The 16711-nt window shown below is 35.2% G+C and overlaps 1 protein-coding gene across 5 annotated transcripts in view; it reads left to right on the top strand.

Moving 5' to 3' along the window:
- Window positions 1-16711, top strand: part of CACNA2D1 (calcium voltage-gated channel auxiliary subunit alpha2delta 1) — a 513328-nt gene that overhangs the window by 307751 nt on the left and 188866 nt on the right. For all 5 annotated transcript variants that reach the window (XM_073809606.1, XM_073809607.1, XM_019940505.3 and 2 more), the window contains one exon: window positions 1079-1120. In XM_073809606.1, coding sequence (XP_073665707.1) covers window positions 1079-1120 — 42 coding nt within the window. The remainder of the gene's footprint in view (window positions 1-1078; window positions 1121-16711) is intronic.

Below are 16711 nucleotides of genomic sequence, written 5' to 3'. Positions count from 1 at the left end.
TAAGGTCTACTATAGCTTCAAGAACTAGTGATTTTCTTTGGAACATACTTTGAGAAGCACTAATTTAGTCTATTTTTCCCAAGCGATTTTTAAACATTTTTGTGAATTGTGTTTTCTTTTAACAAAATTTTATATTGTCCATGTCTGTAAATGTTTAAGAGACACAGAAAAATACACTTTTACATGGTACCCAAGTTACTACTAAAGATGTACAGAAGATGGGTAATACATATCTTCAAACAGTTCAGGAGGAGAAAGAAAAAAGATATCAGTATATGCAGATTATTTTTATATTGCACAGAACTAGCCTTGTAGACAGAATAGGAATTTAAAATTCAGTGATAATTGTTTTATCCATTTTTTCCTTTCCATTTTTCCTCTGTAACACAATTTATGTCCATACTTTATATTTATGGCATATTCAGCGACGTTGATGGCTAGCAGAAATGTCCACACACTTTCATTCTTGAAAAGCCAACACTCACTCGGTACTTTGGTAGAATATGAGAACATTAGTATGTTGGATTATCTGATATTCTTTGCTATCTAAATTCACAGATACTCTTAATCCCTTATCTGAATCTCCTGAAGGAATTCCTGCCAGTATAGTGCAGATATACCTTTCTTCAAGAATAATTTCAACATTCGATGTATATTTTTTAAAAGTCATGGTTTCAGCAAACTCTTAAGCAGCGACTTACAGTATTCACTTTTCTTGAATTATCCTATTTATCATTTCATTATTTAGGTGTGTGTGTTTGTATGTATGTGTGTATATATATATATATAACTTATTTGCATTAGGAATTAAAAAATTTTTTTCTTCACAAATTGTTCTCAGACCTATGCTGAGTTTTCCCACAGTACAAGATGTGCTTTTCTAATATCACTGCTATAGTGTTTGAATATGTTCTAAGAAAATATTGGCTAATCTTTTCAATCTTTGTGGAATATATTGTAAAAGGAATACTATGAGAGGTTTATTATTTAAAATATGAATAAAATGTATTCAGTGTTTGATCCAGTATATTATTATGTTTTTAATCAAATCACTAAAGCATTCTTTTTTTTTTTATAGAGCAATGAAGTTGTCTACTACAATGCAAAGGATGATCTCGATGTGAGTATTAAAAGTTTTACGTTAAATTCCAGGGTAAACGTAGGTATACTAGGGTGATTGGCTTTACAAACAAGCTGACCTAGCAGGTTTAGTTGGATTCATGTACCAGTCCAGCCTTAAAACTGTAGTTGCCTAAGGGCATTAAAACATATTTAAATTCAAACTGTTTTTCTCTCATCTGAGACATGCTACAGTTGACTTGGTGATCCATAAATTTCATTTTAGTTCTGCATATTCTTGACATCCTGCTAACTTTGTCAAGTTTGCTGGAGTTGGACTATATCACATAAAATTTTTGAGAATTTATAAAGAAATGTAAGACAATACATTTTATACTTCACTAAAACTTTTTGTTGGGGAAGTTCATAGTCCTTTAGATATGTTAATACTATTGCTCTTGTAAACCCTTAGATAGTGAATAAAAATGAATCATGTTTTATGATTAGTATATTGGTTTGGCTATTACAGAGAGTCTTAAAGTAAAAGTGCTAAGACAAGACAAAAGATTATTCCTCTCTCATGTCACATTCTGTGTGCAAGGCCTAATATAACAACTCTTCCGTCGTCGAGGCCCTACAGTCCTTCTCTCATGTTTTTTGCTCTCCTCAGTGTAACTTTTCCATATTTTGGTCCAAAATGGATGCTCCAATATCCACAATGATTTTTGCATTCTATGCATCAGGAAGGAGGCAGATGGCACTGAAGGACACACCCTTTGCCTTTAAGGGCATGTTCTGGAAATTGCACACAGCGTTTCTATCTGCACCCGTTGTCCACAACTTAGTGACTAGTCTTGCCTAGATGCAAGAAGATACGGAACATAATTTTCTTTCCCCTTCGATAAGCATGTACCCAAATAAAATATAGGACTCCATTACTGAAGAGAGAATAGGGAGAATACTAGTTGGGAGTTAATTAGCAGTTCGTGCACTTAATTTTGCTCGTCTTGGAATATTAAAGTTAATGCCCAGACTCTCCCTGCTCGTCTGAGTGACTTCTATCAATTAAGTATAGTCAAATTCTTCAACTTGGAACTGAGGAAAAAATTCTCTTTTACAGGAAAATGATTATAAAATTATGCGCTGTGTTGAGTATTATTTAGTCCTTCTTAAAGCATGTGTTTTGATCATTACAATCAAATTGTTTTCTGCAATGGAAATATTCACTATCTTAGAATGAAAGAAAGTTAAGAAATGTAAGTAAATGTTGAACTTTGATATTCACCTTAGGATTTTTAGTGGTTATAGCTTTTTTTGAAGATTGTTGCTTATCAGATGAAGTTGGACTTACACGGATGATGAGATTTATTCATCCTTACCAAAAGTTTTGCTGTATATAATTGGATTTAATTGGTTGCTATACTCCAACTTTATACACGTAGTGCTTGATGTTTTATTTATCAAATATTTGTATAATCATAATACCATCTTGTTTTGATTTGAATTGGCTTACCGTCACTGTTTGTTGTGCTTTTCTATATTCCAATTTAGTTGTAAATTTTTATTGCTCAAATTCCACAAAACCATATTCATTATGAAAAATTGGTGAACAGAGATTATATAATGTGAGTTTATAATCTCATACATTAATATGTAATATCTAATGAACACAGGAACTAATTGGAATACTAAATATTGAAACAATATTATCAATTAATAAATTTATCCTCATATGTTTGAATGGGGATATAAATATCTGAGATATAAATAAATTTTCTATTTTCTAGAATAGTTCTATATTTAGCCTATGAGTGGACTTTGAAAACAGGTGGCTGAAATCTTCCCAGCAAGTGTCAAGCTATAGAAATAGGAAGGCCAGATTTAACTACAGATGTGTTTTGGTGTGCTGACACAGAAACAAAGTGAGTTTGATTGCCTTTGGATGTGATGCATTCTCCAGCTTGCTGCAGTTCCACTGCTCCTGTTGCCTTACTCTGCCTACATCACACATCCACACATGTAAAGAAAAGAAAAGAAAAATGCCTTAAGATAGTATAGGGTAGAATCTTCATCACACCAACATTTAAGGAAGGTGAGGGCAGGGGTAAGGTGTGTAGGATATGAGTAGATGGAAATGAAGCAAAAGTAGCTTTCATAATAGAAGTAACTCATACGAAAAGTCCATAACTTTAGTTTATGTTGGATTCAGGATTAAATTTAGAATCTCCTGGTTCCTATTATTCTCCCATTTTAAATATGCTGGTCCATCACCAAGTTAAGATTTGCATATAAAGAATGACAGTCAAGTGTAATCAATTGATTTTGTTCATTATAATGGTGATACATGGCCTCACTTAAAGGTAAAACAAGCATTTAAAGTGCTTTTTAATCTCATCAGTTGCCTCTCAATGAAGCTCAACAGCTATCTCTTTGGAGTGTAACTTTCTGTGAGCTACGTCTGAATTAGCTAGTTTGTGGGGAGATGTCAGGTTGTAAGCCTTTCAAGGACTTTGATACCAGACAGTCCCTCAGGGGCATTTTATAATATCTGTGCTGCTCAGATCGATGCTGTTTATATTCACCTTCTGGGTATAAAAATAAATACCTAGTGACAGGCAGATTTAGCTAAAGCAGTGACTGAAATAAGGGGTAAAGTCAGTGTCCCTTAGGATTGTGTAATGTGATTTAAAAATTATGACTCTAGTCATTTACACAAATTTTTGCTTTGGAATTAAAAAATGCACGTATAACTTGGCGAAATTATTTGGTGAGCCACAATTCATATGGAAAGTATAAGGTACATAGCCATGCTGGAAATTTAAGACAATGATTCCTGTCCCTGTGCTAGTTAATGTTAACTATTCTCTCCTCTAATTACCTGATTTTGATATCCTACAATTTTTCCAATCAGATGCTAAGTACTCTTTAAAAACTAATTCAAATACTACCTCCTCTTGAAGCCTGCCTTGCTTTTCCTAAGTAGCAAATGGTATTTCCTTCCTCTGGGTGCTCAGAATAACTTGTTACACGTTTCTGGTTTCAGTGGTGTAATATCTTATACTATGGTATTTTTATACAGGGATAATCTTCTCTATTAAAATTTTAGTGTCTTGAGGTAAGGGTCTTACTCATTTTCTCTGTTTAATGATTTAGAATAATTGCTGAGATAATGCTTGTTAAATTGGGTAGGTGTTTGTGTGTTTCAGTCCCCCTGTTGCTTACATAGCATTTGTGAAGATTGTTCGCTTCTTTTTTTCATGTCAAAAGTTTTTTTTTTTTAACATCTTTATTGGAGTATAATTGCTCTACAATGGTGTGTTAGTTTCTGCTTTATAACAAAGTGAATCAGTTATACATATACATATGTTCCCATATCTCTTCCCTCTTGCGTCTCCCTCCCTCCCACTCTCCCTATCCCACCCCTCCAGGTGGTCACAAAGCACGGAACTGATCTCCCTGTTCTATGTAGCTGCTTCCCACTAGCTATCTGCCTTACGTTTGGTAGTGTATATATATATCCATGCCTCACTCTCTCGCTTTGTCACAGCTTACCCTTCCCCCTCCCCATATCCTCAAGTCCATTCTCTAGTAGGTCTGTGTCTTTATTCCTGTCTTACCCCTAGGTTCTTCATGACATTTTTTTTTCTTAAATTCCATATATATGTGTTAGCATATGGTATTTGTCTTTCTCTTTCTGACTTACTTCACTCTGTATGACAGACTCTAGGTCCATCCACCTCATTACAAATAGCTCAATTTCGTTTCTTTTTATGGCTGAATAATATTTCATTGTATATACGGCACTACCTTAAAAAGAGAAAAATCTCAAACTACAATGAGATTGTTTGCTTTTTAACGTAGTGCCGTATTTGCAAAGTAAACAGGAAACCCTTTGCAAATATGATGGAAACGAAAATGTTTGTTTTGTTTCAAGGTTGAGTGGAAACAATATTAAGAGAGGAATGGCAAGACTGACTTTGACTGTGTACTGTATTTGAATTAATTTTTTAATATAGACATTCGTTTCTTTTTGTTCATACAACGGGGCAGGCTGCAGAAGATGGGAGTGGAGTGGACCTTTTTCCTTCTTCTCTCATCTGTCCCTTCCTCTCATTAGCCCCTGGTTCAGTCATGAGAACTAAGTAAAGTCAGACAGACAATGTGCTTTCCCCTGTGTCTAAAACTGATTCAAGTTGGGAATAAGTAGCAGAGTTAGAATATTTGTTTGCCATACTACAAGCAATATAAGGATCAAGATTTTGGGTTCCAAGTCTGGAGAGATCTGATAATCTAAGTTTTTATGAATCTCTGTGAAATATGAAACCAAGCTTATTTTATTAGTCCATCAAACTGAAGTTTTGTCTAATTATACATGTAATTAGAATAAGTAAGTTGTCAAATTTCATTTCCAGAGAGACCACAGCATTAACGTGGGTACAGTGTTTTAATGTAAGATTTTTTTTTTTTTTTTTTTTTTTTTTGCGGTACGCGGGTGTCTCACTGTTGTGGCCTCTCTCGTTGCGGAGCACAGGCTCCGGACCCACAGGCTCGGGGGCCGTGGCTCACGGGCCCAGCCACTCCGCGGCACGTGGGATCTTCCCGGACCAGGGCACGAACCCGCATCCCCAGCATCGGCAGGCGGACTCTCAACTACTGTGCTACCAGGGAAGCCCTAGTTTTTAACTTTTTATCAGGAAAAATATTTTAAATATAAAGAAGAGAGAACAGTAAACAGAGTCTCCATAGTTGCTGTATGTATTGTTTGCTAAATATTTTAAGATAAATTAGAGATGTGACATTTCACTCCTAAATACTTCCATAGGAAACTTTTATCCCTAATTAATAACAAGACATACATGTATAAGTGCTGTGTACATTGTTAAACGGAGGAAGAAGCAGAGCTTGATGGTTAAGACATTATACTCTGGAGGCCCACTGCCTGCATCTGAGGCCCATCTCTGCCATTTTCTAGCTTTGTGATATCGGCAGAGTCACCTAAAGTCTCTGCGTTTCACTCTTTTGGTCTGAAAAATAAAGGTAATGTGATACCTACCTCATACTGTTACTGTGAAAATTAAATTAGTTAACACATATAAAGAATTTAGAACATTCCCTGACTTACAGTAGGCAATCCAGAAATGTTAGTGAGTATAATTTTAAAAATAATAATTATTAATATTACTACAATACATTTAATATTGATTTGAGTTCCAAATGGAACACGTTTATATGCGTGGATGTGTTAAAAATAATTGAAGGGTACTAGTTTGACCTCTTTCATTTTATTGTTATGAATATCCTTACATTTGTGTGAAAAACTTAAGAAAATGCGTGACAGAATAAAAATCAGAATCTTCAGAAAACGTTTAGAAATAAATGTGACCTCAGTGCAAAAATTTGCCTTGAAATCCTTGTAGGTTTTATATATCTGGGTTTGAAAAGATAATTAAATGTCAAGATAAAATGGAAAAAAACCGCTAATAATGCAACAGTTATTTATGAAATTCCACATTCAGGTTCTCTTTAGTTTTGAAATTTATTTAGGTTCTTGTTTAGGTTTTTAGAGACATCTGTCCCAATAAATCCTTAACTTTCCTAAAGATGTAGTGAAGCAGATTCCCCAGGAGATTTCAGTTGTGCCAGCAAGCAGCACTATTTTCCTAATTCCCAAAGCAAGCAAAGACGAAGCAGATCATTACAAACTCTTATTAACCTAATTCCAAGACCTATGTTTCAGACTGAAATCCAAATGAAATAAATTCAGCCCAGAATTCCCATGTCAATAACTTGAGTTGATTTATTTGCTACGTTTTATTATATTGATCATGCTAAAAATTTGACCTTTCTGGGACATTCGGCTAGTCTGCTCAATTCCCTTGCATATTTATGTTGCTATTTATTTTCTTACCAGTCTTGTCTACATTAAAACTTATTCCAACATAATGTCCTATCTAAATGTTTTCTTAAAAGCCTAATCATTCATGATTTAATTTTATTTTGTAGAAATAAATCAGTCTGTTTCTAGAATGAACCAATAGGGATATGTATCAGACAGTGACGACTCTGTTCTAATTATTAAAGAAAGAAAGTCTAGGTTTCTTTGGCAGCTTTTTTTTTTTGGCGATACGCGGTCCTCTCACTGCCGTGGCGTCTCCCGTTGCGGAGCACAGGCTCCGGACGCACAGGCTCAGGGGCCATGGCTCACGGGCCCAGCCATTCCACGGCATGTGGGATCTTCCCAGACTGGGACATGAACTCGTGTCCCTTGCATCAGCAGGCAGACCCTCAACCACTGCGCCACCATGGAAGTCCTCTTTGGCAGCTTTTTAAAAAAACTGTCTAATAGTATACAGCCTTTATTTCAGGCTCTGCTAATGACTGTTGTTGAATCCTCAAATAGGAGATGGCATACAGATAGAATATTAATTGCTTCTGTATAGTAAATGGTACAATCAGAGTTACCTTTTTGTGTGTGTGCATCTAAAGTAAGTGGTGTAAATATTTTCAATGCTATATGTTTGGATTGGATTATAATAGTAATTAAAATATGTATACTTACTCTATACTAGAAAGTAAGTGCTTTGCAGGTAATGTTATCGTTTAAAGTTCACACTCATCCTTTGTGGCAATACTATTATTTTCATGATATCCAGAAAAGACAAGAAAAATTTAGTGAGCTTAAGTGACTTGTCCGCTGTCACACATGTGGGATTTGGTAGTGCACGGAACTGAATGCAGTGCAGTCCGTGTGATCCCCAGCAGGGGCCGTGTGTCCCTGTGCTGTGCTACACTGCCTATTCCGTGGGCCCCCATGGGGGACAGGAGAAGGCCATGTGATGGAACTGTTGTAAATCAAGGCTTAAGATTAAAGGTTTTGAAAATGGTTTTGGTTTAAAATTTTAATTTATTGTACCTATCCATCATTCTGTCCGTATTTAATTTTGATGTATGTGGCTCGTACTTATCCAACCAGCTTCATCATTGACAGCTGTTAGTTGACAGTGACTTGCAGTAGGTAAAATAAAATCTCTGTGATTAAAAAGACTGTTAGACTTTAAATCATAAATCTTCAGTGAGCTGATCCATCATTCCTAGTGATATTTACCATGGAGACCTTAAAATTAACGCATGCACCCTTGTGTGAAATATATAGCCATATTAGGATTCATTGGGGGGAAGATAAGATTAGATTCCATTTCTTCTAGGAATAGCGCCATATGTTTTTTGGGCCTTCTTCCAAAACTTTTGAGTCTATTTTGATAGTTTTGTAATGCTTTGTGCGCTTGGGCACGTGCTGCTTTTGCAAGGATAGTTAAAACGTTGGTCCTCAGCTGCTTTGGGGTGGTGGCATGCATAATTCTCTTTTAGATTCCACATCCAGTTCTTCCTTTCCAGAGGCTAGTGTATGGTGTATTTATTTAGAACTCACTGAATATTCACTGTTTGGAAAGTTCGGTGGCATTATGTGGGCATTATAAACTCACCCTATGTACAGCATTGGGTAAACAGAGATATGGGGACTGGATTGTTTTGAATGGTATCTTCAACCTTTTTTTGCTTGCACATGCATGTCAGTTAAAAAAATGCACCTCTCAATATAACAATATTTACTTATAAATTCTCTCTATATACTACTGAACTAATATGCTGAGAAACCTCCCAAGAGACATCTAAAATTTTAAGATAAGTGAAATTTTATGAAGTATTGGTTTAAGTGGCATTTGACATTAAAAATCACCAGAAAAAAAGTATAGTTCTTTTCTAGATGCTTAGTTATTAAATGCCTTTAATTATGATGCCTTCATAATGCCATAGGAAATAACTCCACAGCCCATATGAACACAGGACATTGTTACCGATATAGTAAATCTAAATCCATATTTATGATAATCTTCTTGATAATATTAACTTTTTTGACCAACTTGCCGGTTGAACTAATTGAATCACTTTTCTATCTGGTAATGAGACTGAAGAAGAGCTAGTGCTGGGAATAGAAGCATCATCTCTGTCATTCTCTTCTTGTTCAGTGCAACTTCCATTACTAGAATTTCAACTTCAATCATTGTTAATTTCAGAAATCTTTTAAAGCTGGTAGCCACGTATGGAGTAGGTTAAACCCAAGAAAATAATAAGTAAATTTACATATAAAGTGAAGAATAGTACATTGAAAGGGACTGTGTAAGGGAGAAGGTGGCTCATTATCAGTATGTGGGGTTTCCACTTTCTCCTTGTGGTACCTGGAGGATGACAGATGACTTGAGACCAACCCACACACACAGTAAGGCCAGGGGAAAGGGAATACTAATGTCACTCTTTTGGGTAAATATTAGTAAACTTTAATTTTTTTCTTCTTTCATTTGGTAGAAATGGGTATAACTGTAAGTTCTAATGTTTTCTTCCACCCTTCCAGTGAATTCCTTTGGAGACCACTGACGCATGGTGTGTTCATTTTTATTTAAGTTCTTCTCAAAAAGATGGCCTTGACTGTCACTTGAGTGAAGTAATCGAAATAATTCAACTCGTGAAGTGGAGGTGAAAAGCCCAGCTAATGTTCTAACCCGTGTTCGCCTACACATTGTCTGTTTGATTGATAGCTATAGCTCTGTGCTTTGAATGCATTGCCCTAAGTTAAAATGTAAATTCTCAGGGTCAAGGGGTTTGGATACCAAAGGAGTCTTTTGGTCAGTGGTCTCCAAAGGAATTCACTGGTGGAAGAGAACACTAGAACTTACAGTTATACCCATTTCTAGCAAATGAAATAAGAAAAATATTAAAGTTTACTAATATTTACCAAAAGGAGTCTTTATACCCGCTTTTCATCATTTACATGTTCTTGCAGTTACTTGGCATTAAAAAAAAAAAAAGCCTTGGAAACAATTTGCTTTTAGTTCATAGATTTCAGAATGAGAATTTTCAGAGCTAGAAGGAGGTTTACAGATCTTGTTACCCTCTGTTCCTTAAAAAAAAAAAAAAAAAAAACTGAGAAGCCATAGCAAGGACACACAGAATTGTACACAGAGTTGAAATGAGATTGAGAAGCGGGGTTCCTGACTGAGGCGCTGTCTGTCCATTCACCGGACTGCTTCTGGTGTTTGTCCTTGCTTCCTGCTGAAGTAGAAAAAGCATGAGTCTGGGGACTAGGAAACAGTGATTCAAGTTTATTTATTCACTCAACAAATGTTATAAATAGGGCAGGCAGATACAGTTCTAAGTGATTTGCTAGGTGCTAGGGCCACAACCGAACGATGTCAATGAGGCCTCTTGCCCTCGTGGTGATTATATTTTAGTGTAGTGAGATAGCAAACATGGGGCAAATAAAAAATTTGATAGCGTTTTTACACATCCATATATCCTTAAACACCATTTAGAATATCAAAGTGTTGATGCCAAATTTCTGATTTTAATAAAGAGTATTCTGATCATTTAATGAGCATTGTTGCATTACCGATTTTTAAAAGATACCTAAAAAAAAATGTAGTAAAATTATTGCTTCCAAAGTTACATTGGCACAATCTGTGCAAGACAGAATTGAAACAAAAGTCAACCGCACCAACGCAGTTACATAACCAATCTTTATCCCTTCCTTTGACATTTTATACAAAATTATTATTTTATAGTCTTTATCTTGAAAGGGATGTCCTGCCATCTAGATCCATAAATTTTAGCAATGTTAAGATATATCCTAGGGATATATCTTAGGATATGACTTAAATTTTGCATGTTAAGCAGTACAGTAAATGTTTGACAAACCTTAATGTGAAATTCTATAAAATCAGTAATGTCTACATTGCTCTGAATGTAATAAATGAAGTGTAATGTTTTCAGTATTCTGTGGGGGATAATTTAGATGGCAGAATCTCCAAGAGAGTATTTTTCAACTGCGATCTGAAGAGTGAACTGACACTATGAAAAAAGACCAGGGAACAACCTACCAGACAAAAGGAACAGCAGACCCAGGGACGTTAAACCAGGAAGAGCATAATGTGTGTGAGGACCAGAAAACAGTCCAATGTGGCAATGAGCAAGGGAAGGCAGGGCAGGAGATCTGGATGAGGAGTCAGGCTGGAAATAGATCATTCAGAGTCTTATGGGCCATAGAGAGATTTTCATTTCTTTGTAAGTATGGTGGGATCTTGGCGTCCTGGACTCCAGGCTTTTTTTTTTTTTTCTGGTACACGGGCCTCTCCCTGTTGTGGCCTCTCCCGTTGCGGAGCACGGGCTCCGGACGTGGCCATGGCTCACGGGCCTAGCCGCTCCACAGCATGTGGGATCTTCCCGGACTGGGGAACGAACCCGTGTCCCCTGCATCGGCAGGCGGACTCTCAACCACTGCACCACCAGGGAAGCCCCTCCAGGCTTTTTTTTACTGTATATTAGTTGTAAGGTGTTAGTCAATCTTTGCCTTAGGTATCAAGGGAAAATAATTGATCTTTCTACCTTACAAAGTTTTTTTGTTTAACCTGTTTTGTCCTGACAATATTTTTTAAAGTATATTTGTCTGTCATAATCTTCATAATAAGAAAATTTGCTTTTAATTTTTTAACAAATAGATTGGCCCCATTGAAATGTTTTCCTTTCCTAATATAATATATACCACTATATGGTTTCCGGAGGGGTGGGGAGAGTGCTTGTATTGAACTTTCAGACTATCTGAAATCACATAGTTCTTTTCATAGGCAAGACACCATTTCACAGTCCCTTAGTAGAGAAAATACCCTATCAGCCACTCCCCAAAATTTAGGTTACATATTTATGTATAAAAAAGATATGTATATATATGTTCAGAGTATTACATCCCTTTCTAATGCTGATAATTTGAAATTTTCATACTACTCGTAGAGTGTAAACCAGCCCTCAGTCCTTGTCATCACACTTATCTGTACTGTGATACTGTGATGGCTCTCATGCTCATTGAGGGTAGATCCTGGGATAGGTGATTCACACGCATTCCTCCATTATGCAAACTAAAAATTCATCAGTTTTATTTTGAGGATGTCCTCAGATTTTGTATTCCACCTTATTAAATCGTTATTGTAATCCTTATCAGCAACCTCAATACATTTTATTTAAGGAATGCCGCTTTTAAATTTTAATGAACAAGTTCTTGCAGTGATCAGTATCCGTTTTTGACTTAATTTAGTTGTTTTATGTGTTTCAAATTCATAGTTGTCTTTGATTCGCTTCATCATATTAGAAAATGTATATTTTTTTGCTTTAATATCACCTATGTATTTTTTAACTTGCTGTCTTTCTCTGTGTATTACACAGTTTCAGTTGCTTACTGTTCCCGCTACCTCCAAAGTCTGCTTATTTCAGACTGTTTCTTCCTTCTCTTTTATATATCATAATTAATAGTAGAAGAATATGCAGAAATTTAACAGTAGGTCTAATTTTAAGGAATAGAATTATTTCTTCAAGTTTCTTCTGACCACTAATGTTATGTTTATTTTTCATGTTAACTGTAAAACATTCTTAATATATTGAGTAAATTGCCTCTGAGGAATTAATGCTATAGTTTTTCCATAGGGTAAATCTAAGCAGCTAAAACATTTTAACTACTTGAAGAACTGGAGAAATCTTCTCAATTCATAAAAAAAACTCTTTATTTCCTCATCAAATATATTATGATTAGCTGAACTCATATGTTTTTTCAAAGGACAATATGTCTATTCATTAAATTATAATTTAAAATTTTTATTTTCTTATTATGATTCAGTAAAGCAAATGGACAAATATTATATTTAAGCCCTTAGTGTCATGTATTCAGTGTCATCCAACTCATATTTCCTTTTCAGTTCTATTCATCCACTATGTCTCTGAGTCACAGCATCCTCAGGGAGAAAAATAGCAGCTTAAACCAATTAACTCAGGAGACTCAACAGTACTCTTATTGCCACTGTAACTGGACTCATTATTTACTATTCAGCCTGGCCTCACACCCTGACCAGAACAATTGTAATTGGCTGAAGGCTCAGCACCTTTTTCTCTATTTATTATTCTTTAATTGGGCATGGACAGCTGCAGCTGCTTTGATGAATCTCCACTTCTAATTGATGCATGTGATTTACTAAAAAGGCGGCTTTCCTATGTGTGGGTAAGAACTGGTAACCAGCTTACATTCCAGTGGTGAACTAGTGGCTACGGGAGCAACTTTATTTTTTAATTCATAGAGTAGATACCAACATGTCAGTATAGCAGCCTTTTCCGCCTTGCTGGCTGTATGAAAGTCTATTGTAAATATAATACATCCATGATAGTTATTTACATTGGATGATAATATCATGCCTAAAAGCATATTGTGTATCCAAAGTTTTGTTTGATATTGGGAATACAATTGAGACTAAAAATTTCAAGAATCAATAACGTGTATGTTGTGAAAGTTGTAAGGCCCTCTTGTAAACAACATCTGTGAAATAGTTGTAAAAAAGAAAAGGATGTATTTGGAGGTGGAAGTTTTAAAATATACTCATATACACTGTGGAGAATTGTATACAAGTCTGTAGTCTCTGGTTATTGAAGAGTTTGGTTCATTACACAAGAACACGTTCATTTACACCCTTCACTAGTGGGATAGAAATGCCAATTGTGATGCCCCTGTAGAGGGTCCCAGCTCTTATTTAGTATCAACTAATTTTCTCACAGTTTTGTGAGATACACAAAAATTAGAGAGCAGGGGGAGGTAAACCTAACCATAATGTGATTGTGAGCAAAGTTTCTCAGTGAGCATGTTCAGCCTGAATTGTGCACAGTAATTAAGCTAATGTTTATTGTAATTTAAGTGAAATATATGAACTTTTAATTTCTGAACATTTTACTGTTGGTAGAAATAGTTATAGCATGAAAAAGATTAAAAATATTAAAAACAAATGTTTTATTATAAAAATCAATTCTAAGAGTGTTTCATTTGAGATAAATATATTAAATATGCGAAAGTCTTTTGTGCCTGTCATAGACATCATGGTGACTTTCCAAATGAAATTTGCGAATAGGTACTGCTTGCAAAATCGAATGACCCATCCAGGATTAGCTGGTACCTCTGTCTCTGAGTGATCTAATCTATTATTTAATAAATGAAATTATGTTGAGATGAATAGTCAGAGGAACATGCTTCTCATGTTTCACTTATGTGTTTTACCAGATACATTTGAATACATTTTGGAATTTACCTTCTCAGCGTCTCTGTACACATTTATATAGGGTAGTCAGGAGAATTCAGAAGAGATGTTTTGGGGAAAAAAATTGGCAAGAGACATGCTGACTTAATTTTTCTTGTGGTCTGGCAAACAATGAGATCTTAATTCCAGGGGGACAATTTATTTGAAATTTTTAACACACTAAACAATATGTGTTAAGTAGCTTTTCTCCACTTTCCTTTTCTCAGTCAGTTCCTTTGTGTCTAGTATTTGCTCTATGTTAATTATACTATATAATCCCATAATATATCAAGAAAAGTAAAGATGGATTATGATGAAATGAGTTACATTTAGAAATTTTAATCTTTTCATGAAATGACTTCAATTTATGGAGAGTGTAATAAAGGGCGGGGGGGGGACCATGGGCAACAACCATATTATTTTTTCTTAATATATTTAGCATCTGTACGTTAAAACTAGACGTGATACATGATTATACAAGTTGAGAAGTACATTATTTTAAATTATTCCTAAAAGCCCTTTATATGGCTATTTATTTATTTACTGGCTGCACCATGCAGCTTGCAGGATCTTATTTCCCTGACCAGGGGTTGAACCGGCCTCAGTAGTGGAAGCACTGAGTCCTAACCACTGGACCGCCTGGGAATTCCCTCTATGGCAATTGAAAAGTGAAAGAATCTCTATTAAAATACATTTAAAACATAATTTTTAAGTGTGAGAGGGCTCAGAGGAAATAGAAGCAACTTCCACCTTAGTAAGATAATCGTATAGTGCTTAATAGCACTCTAGAAAGGACTTAAAACAAAAATTAATATTTTAAATTGCAAATATAATACATGTTTATTGTATTACATTGGAAACAACAAGAAAGCACAAAGATGAATACCATCAAAACTATAAAAACCAGTGATAGGGCTACTAGTGTTTGCTATGTACTCATCCCTACATTTCTCTCTTTTCCTCTAAAAGTATAGGCTGATTTTCTCTTCTTTCTTTGTGCTTAACACCTACATTTAAGCTTAAAACCATTTAAAAACAAATACAGCATATATGTACATTCCCAATGTAATTATTCTTTTATATTCCTTAATAACAATATAAAATTATATTTGTCATACTTATTGTGATTATTTTACTATTGTTGCACATTTGTTTCAAGATTTAGATATTAAATGACATTTCTATAAATGTTATCATTAAATCCTCCACTCTACCAATACATTATTTCTTGAGTGAGTGAATGAATGAAATGATTGCACTTATGCACATATTCCTAACCGTAATTCATAGGTATAGTTCACTCTGTCTCTTATTTACCATCAAATCTTTCTACTTTTCATATATCTAAATTTTGCCAGAGATAGATATAAATAGGATTTCTGGAAAAGATATGCTTACAGAAACTAATGTAATATTTTCTAAAATTATAGAAATAGGACTATAATGTTTTCATAACTGATAATAACATAGATTCTTTAGTTTGAGTCTTCTTAATTTAAGTAGGAGAGGATATTAGAACCAACTGAGAGATTCTTTCCAAAGATGTCCTCCCTGTTGTGAGTCACTGCTTTATTGGTGGGGGCGAGGGCTCCCCAGGTGATTCTGATATGCCCCAGGCAATAAGGACCACACCTGCAGCCCAGCGTTATTTGTAAGTCAGAAAGCTGAAGCCCAAGGAACAGTGACTGGCCCTAGTCTGAGGTGTTACTAATACGACTGAGTAGAAGCAAATCTTCTGATGTCTTTACTTTCCACTATGCCTTTCCACAGTTTTTTGTAAGTATGTTCTTTGTAATAGGTTTTGTATGGGAAAAAAAAAAAAATTCCAGGGTCACATAAGCTTGAGAACACTGGGTTAAACATGGTTTTCTTTAGTGACGCTTATTTCAGAGCTTTTGATGTTCCAATGTGCTTTGTTATTCTCTTGACAGAAGAGTAGAAGAATGTTTCCACAAGTTATTTCAGGTTGGAGTTAACCCTTAGAGTATCTTGAGAAACTACTGTCTTTTGAAATATCCTTTGACAGATATTACTCGCCATATTACCATGTGCACACATCTATTATTCAGTAATAATAAAACAGTGTTTCTACCCTATGGAGGGTAGAAAAATTCAGACATCCATTAATATGCTTATTATTAATCCTAACTTTTTCATGAGTAGCTCTAAACAAAAATGTGTGTGCAATTTAAACTATTGATTGTAAAGCAGTGGACTTGCAGTTTTAGTGTGTATTACAATCACCTGGAGGGTTTGTTGAACTACTACTTGCTGGATCCCTCCTCCCCTGCCGTTTCTAATTGACTAGTTTGGGGTGGGGCCTGAGAGCCTGAACTCTGAAAAGTTTCAGTGGTTGCTGATGCTGCTTCTTCAAGGACCACACTTTGAGAAACCTCTACTTTAAAATAAATATTGAGGCTTTTCACTAATTCAGGATGTTTGCAGTTGAGAAGAAAAATGACATCATTTATTAGGTGAGACCCTCTTTACATTCTTGT

The sequence above is a fragment of the Tursiops truncatus genome, chromosome 9 (genome assembly GCF_011762595.2).
Source record: "Tursiops truncatus isolate mTurTru1 chromosome 9, mTurTru1.mat.Y, whole genome shotgun sequence".
Classification (NCBI taxonomy): Eukaryota; Metazoa; Chordata; class Mammalia; order Artiodactyla; family Delphinidae; genus Tursiops; species Tursiops truncatus.
The sequence above is the reverse complement of the archived record's forward strand: the minus strand, read 5'-3'. Positions and strand labels throughout refer to the sequence as shown.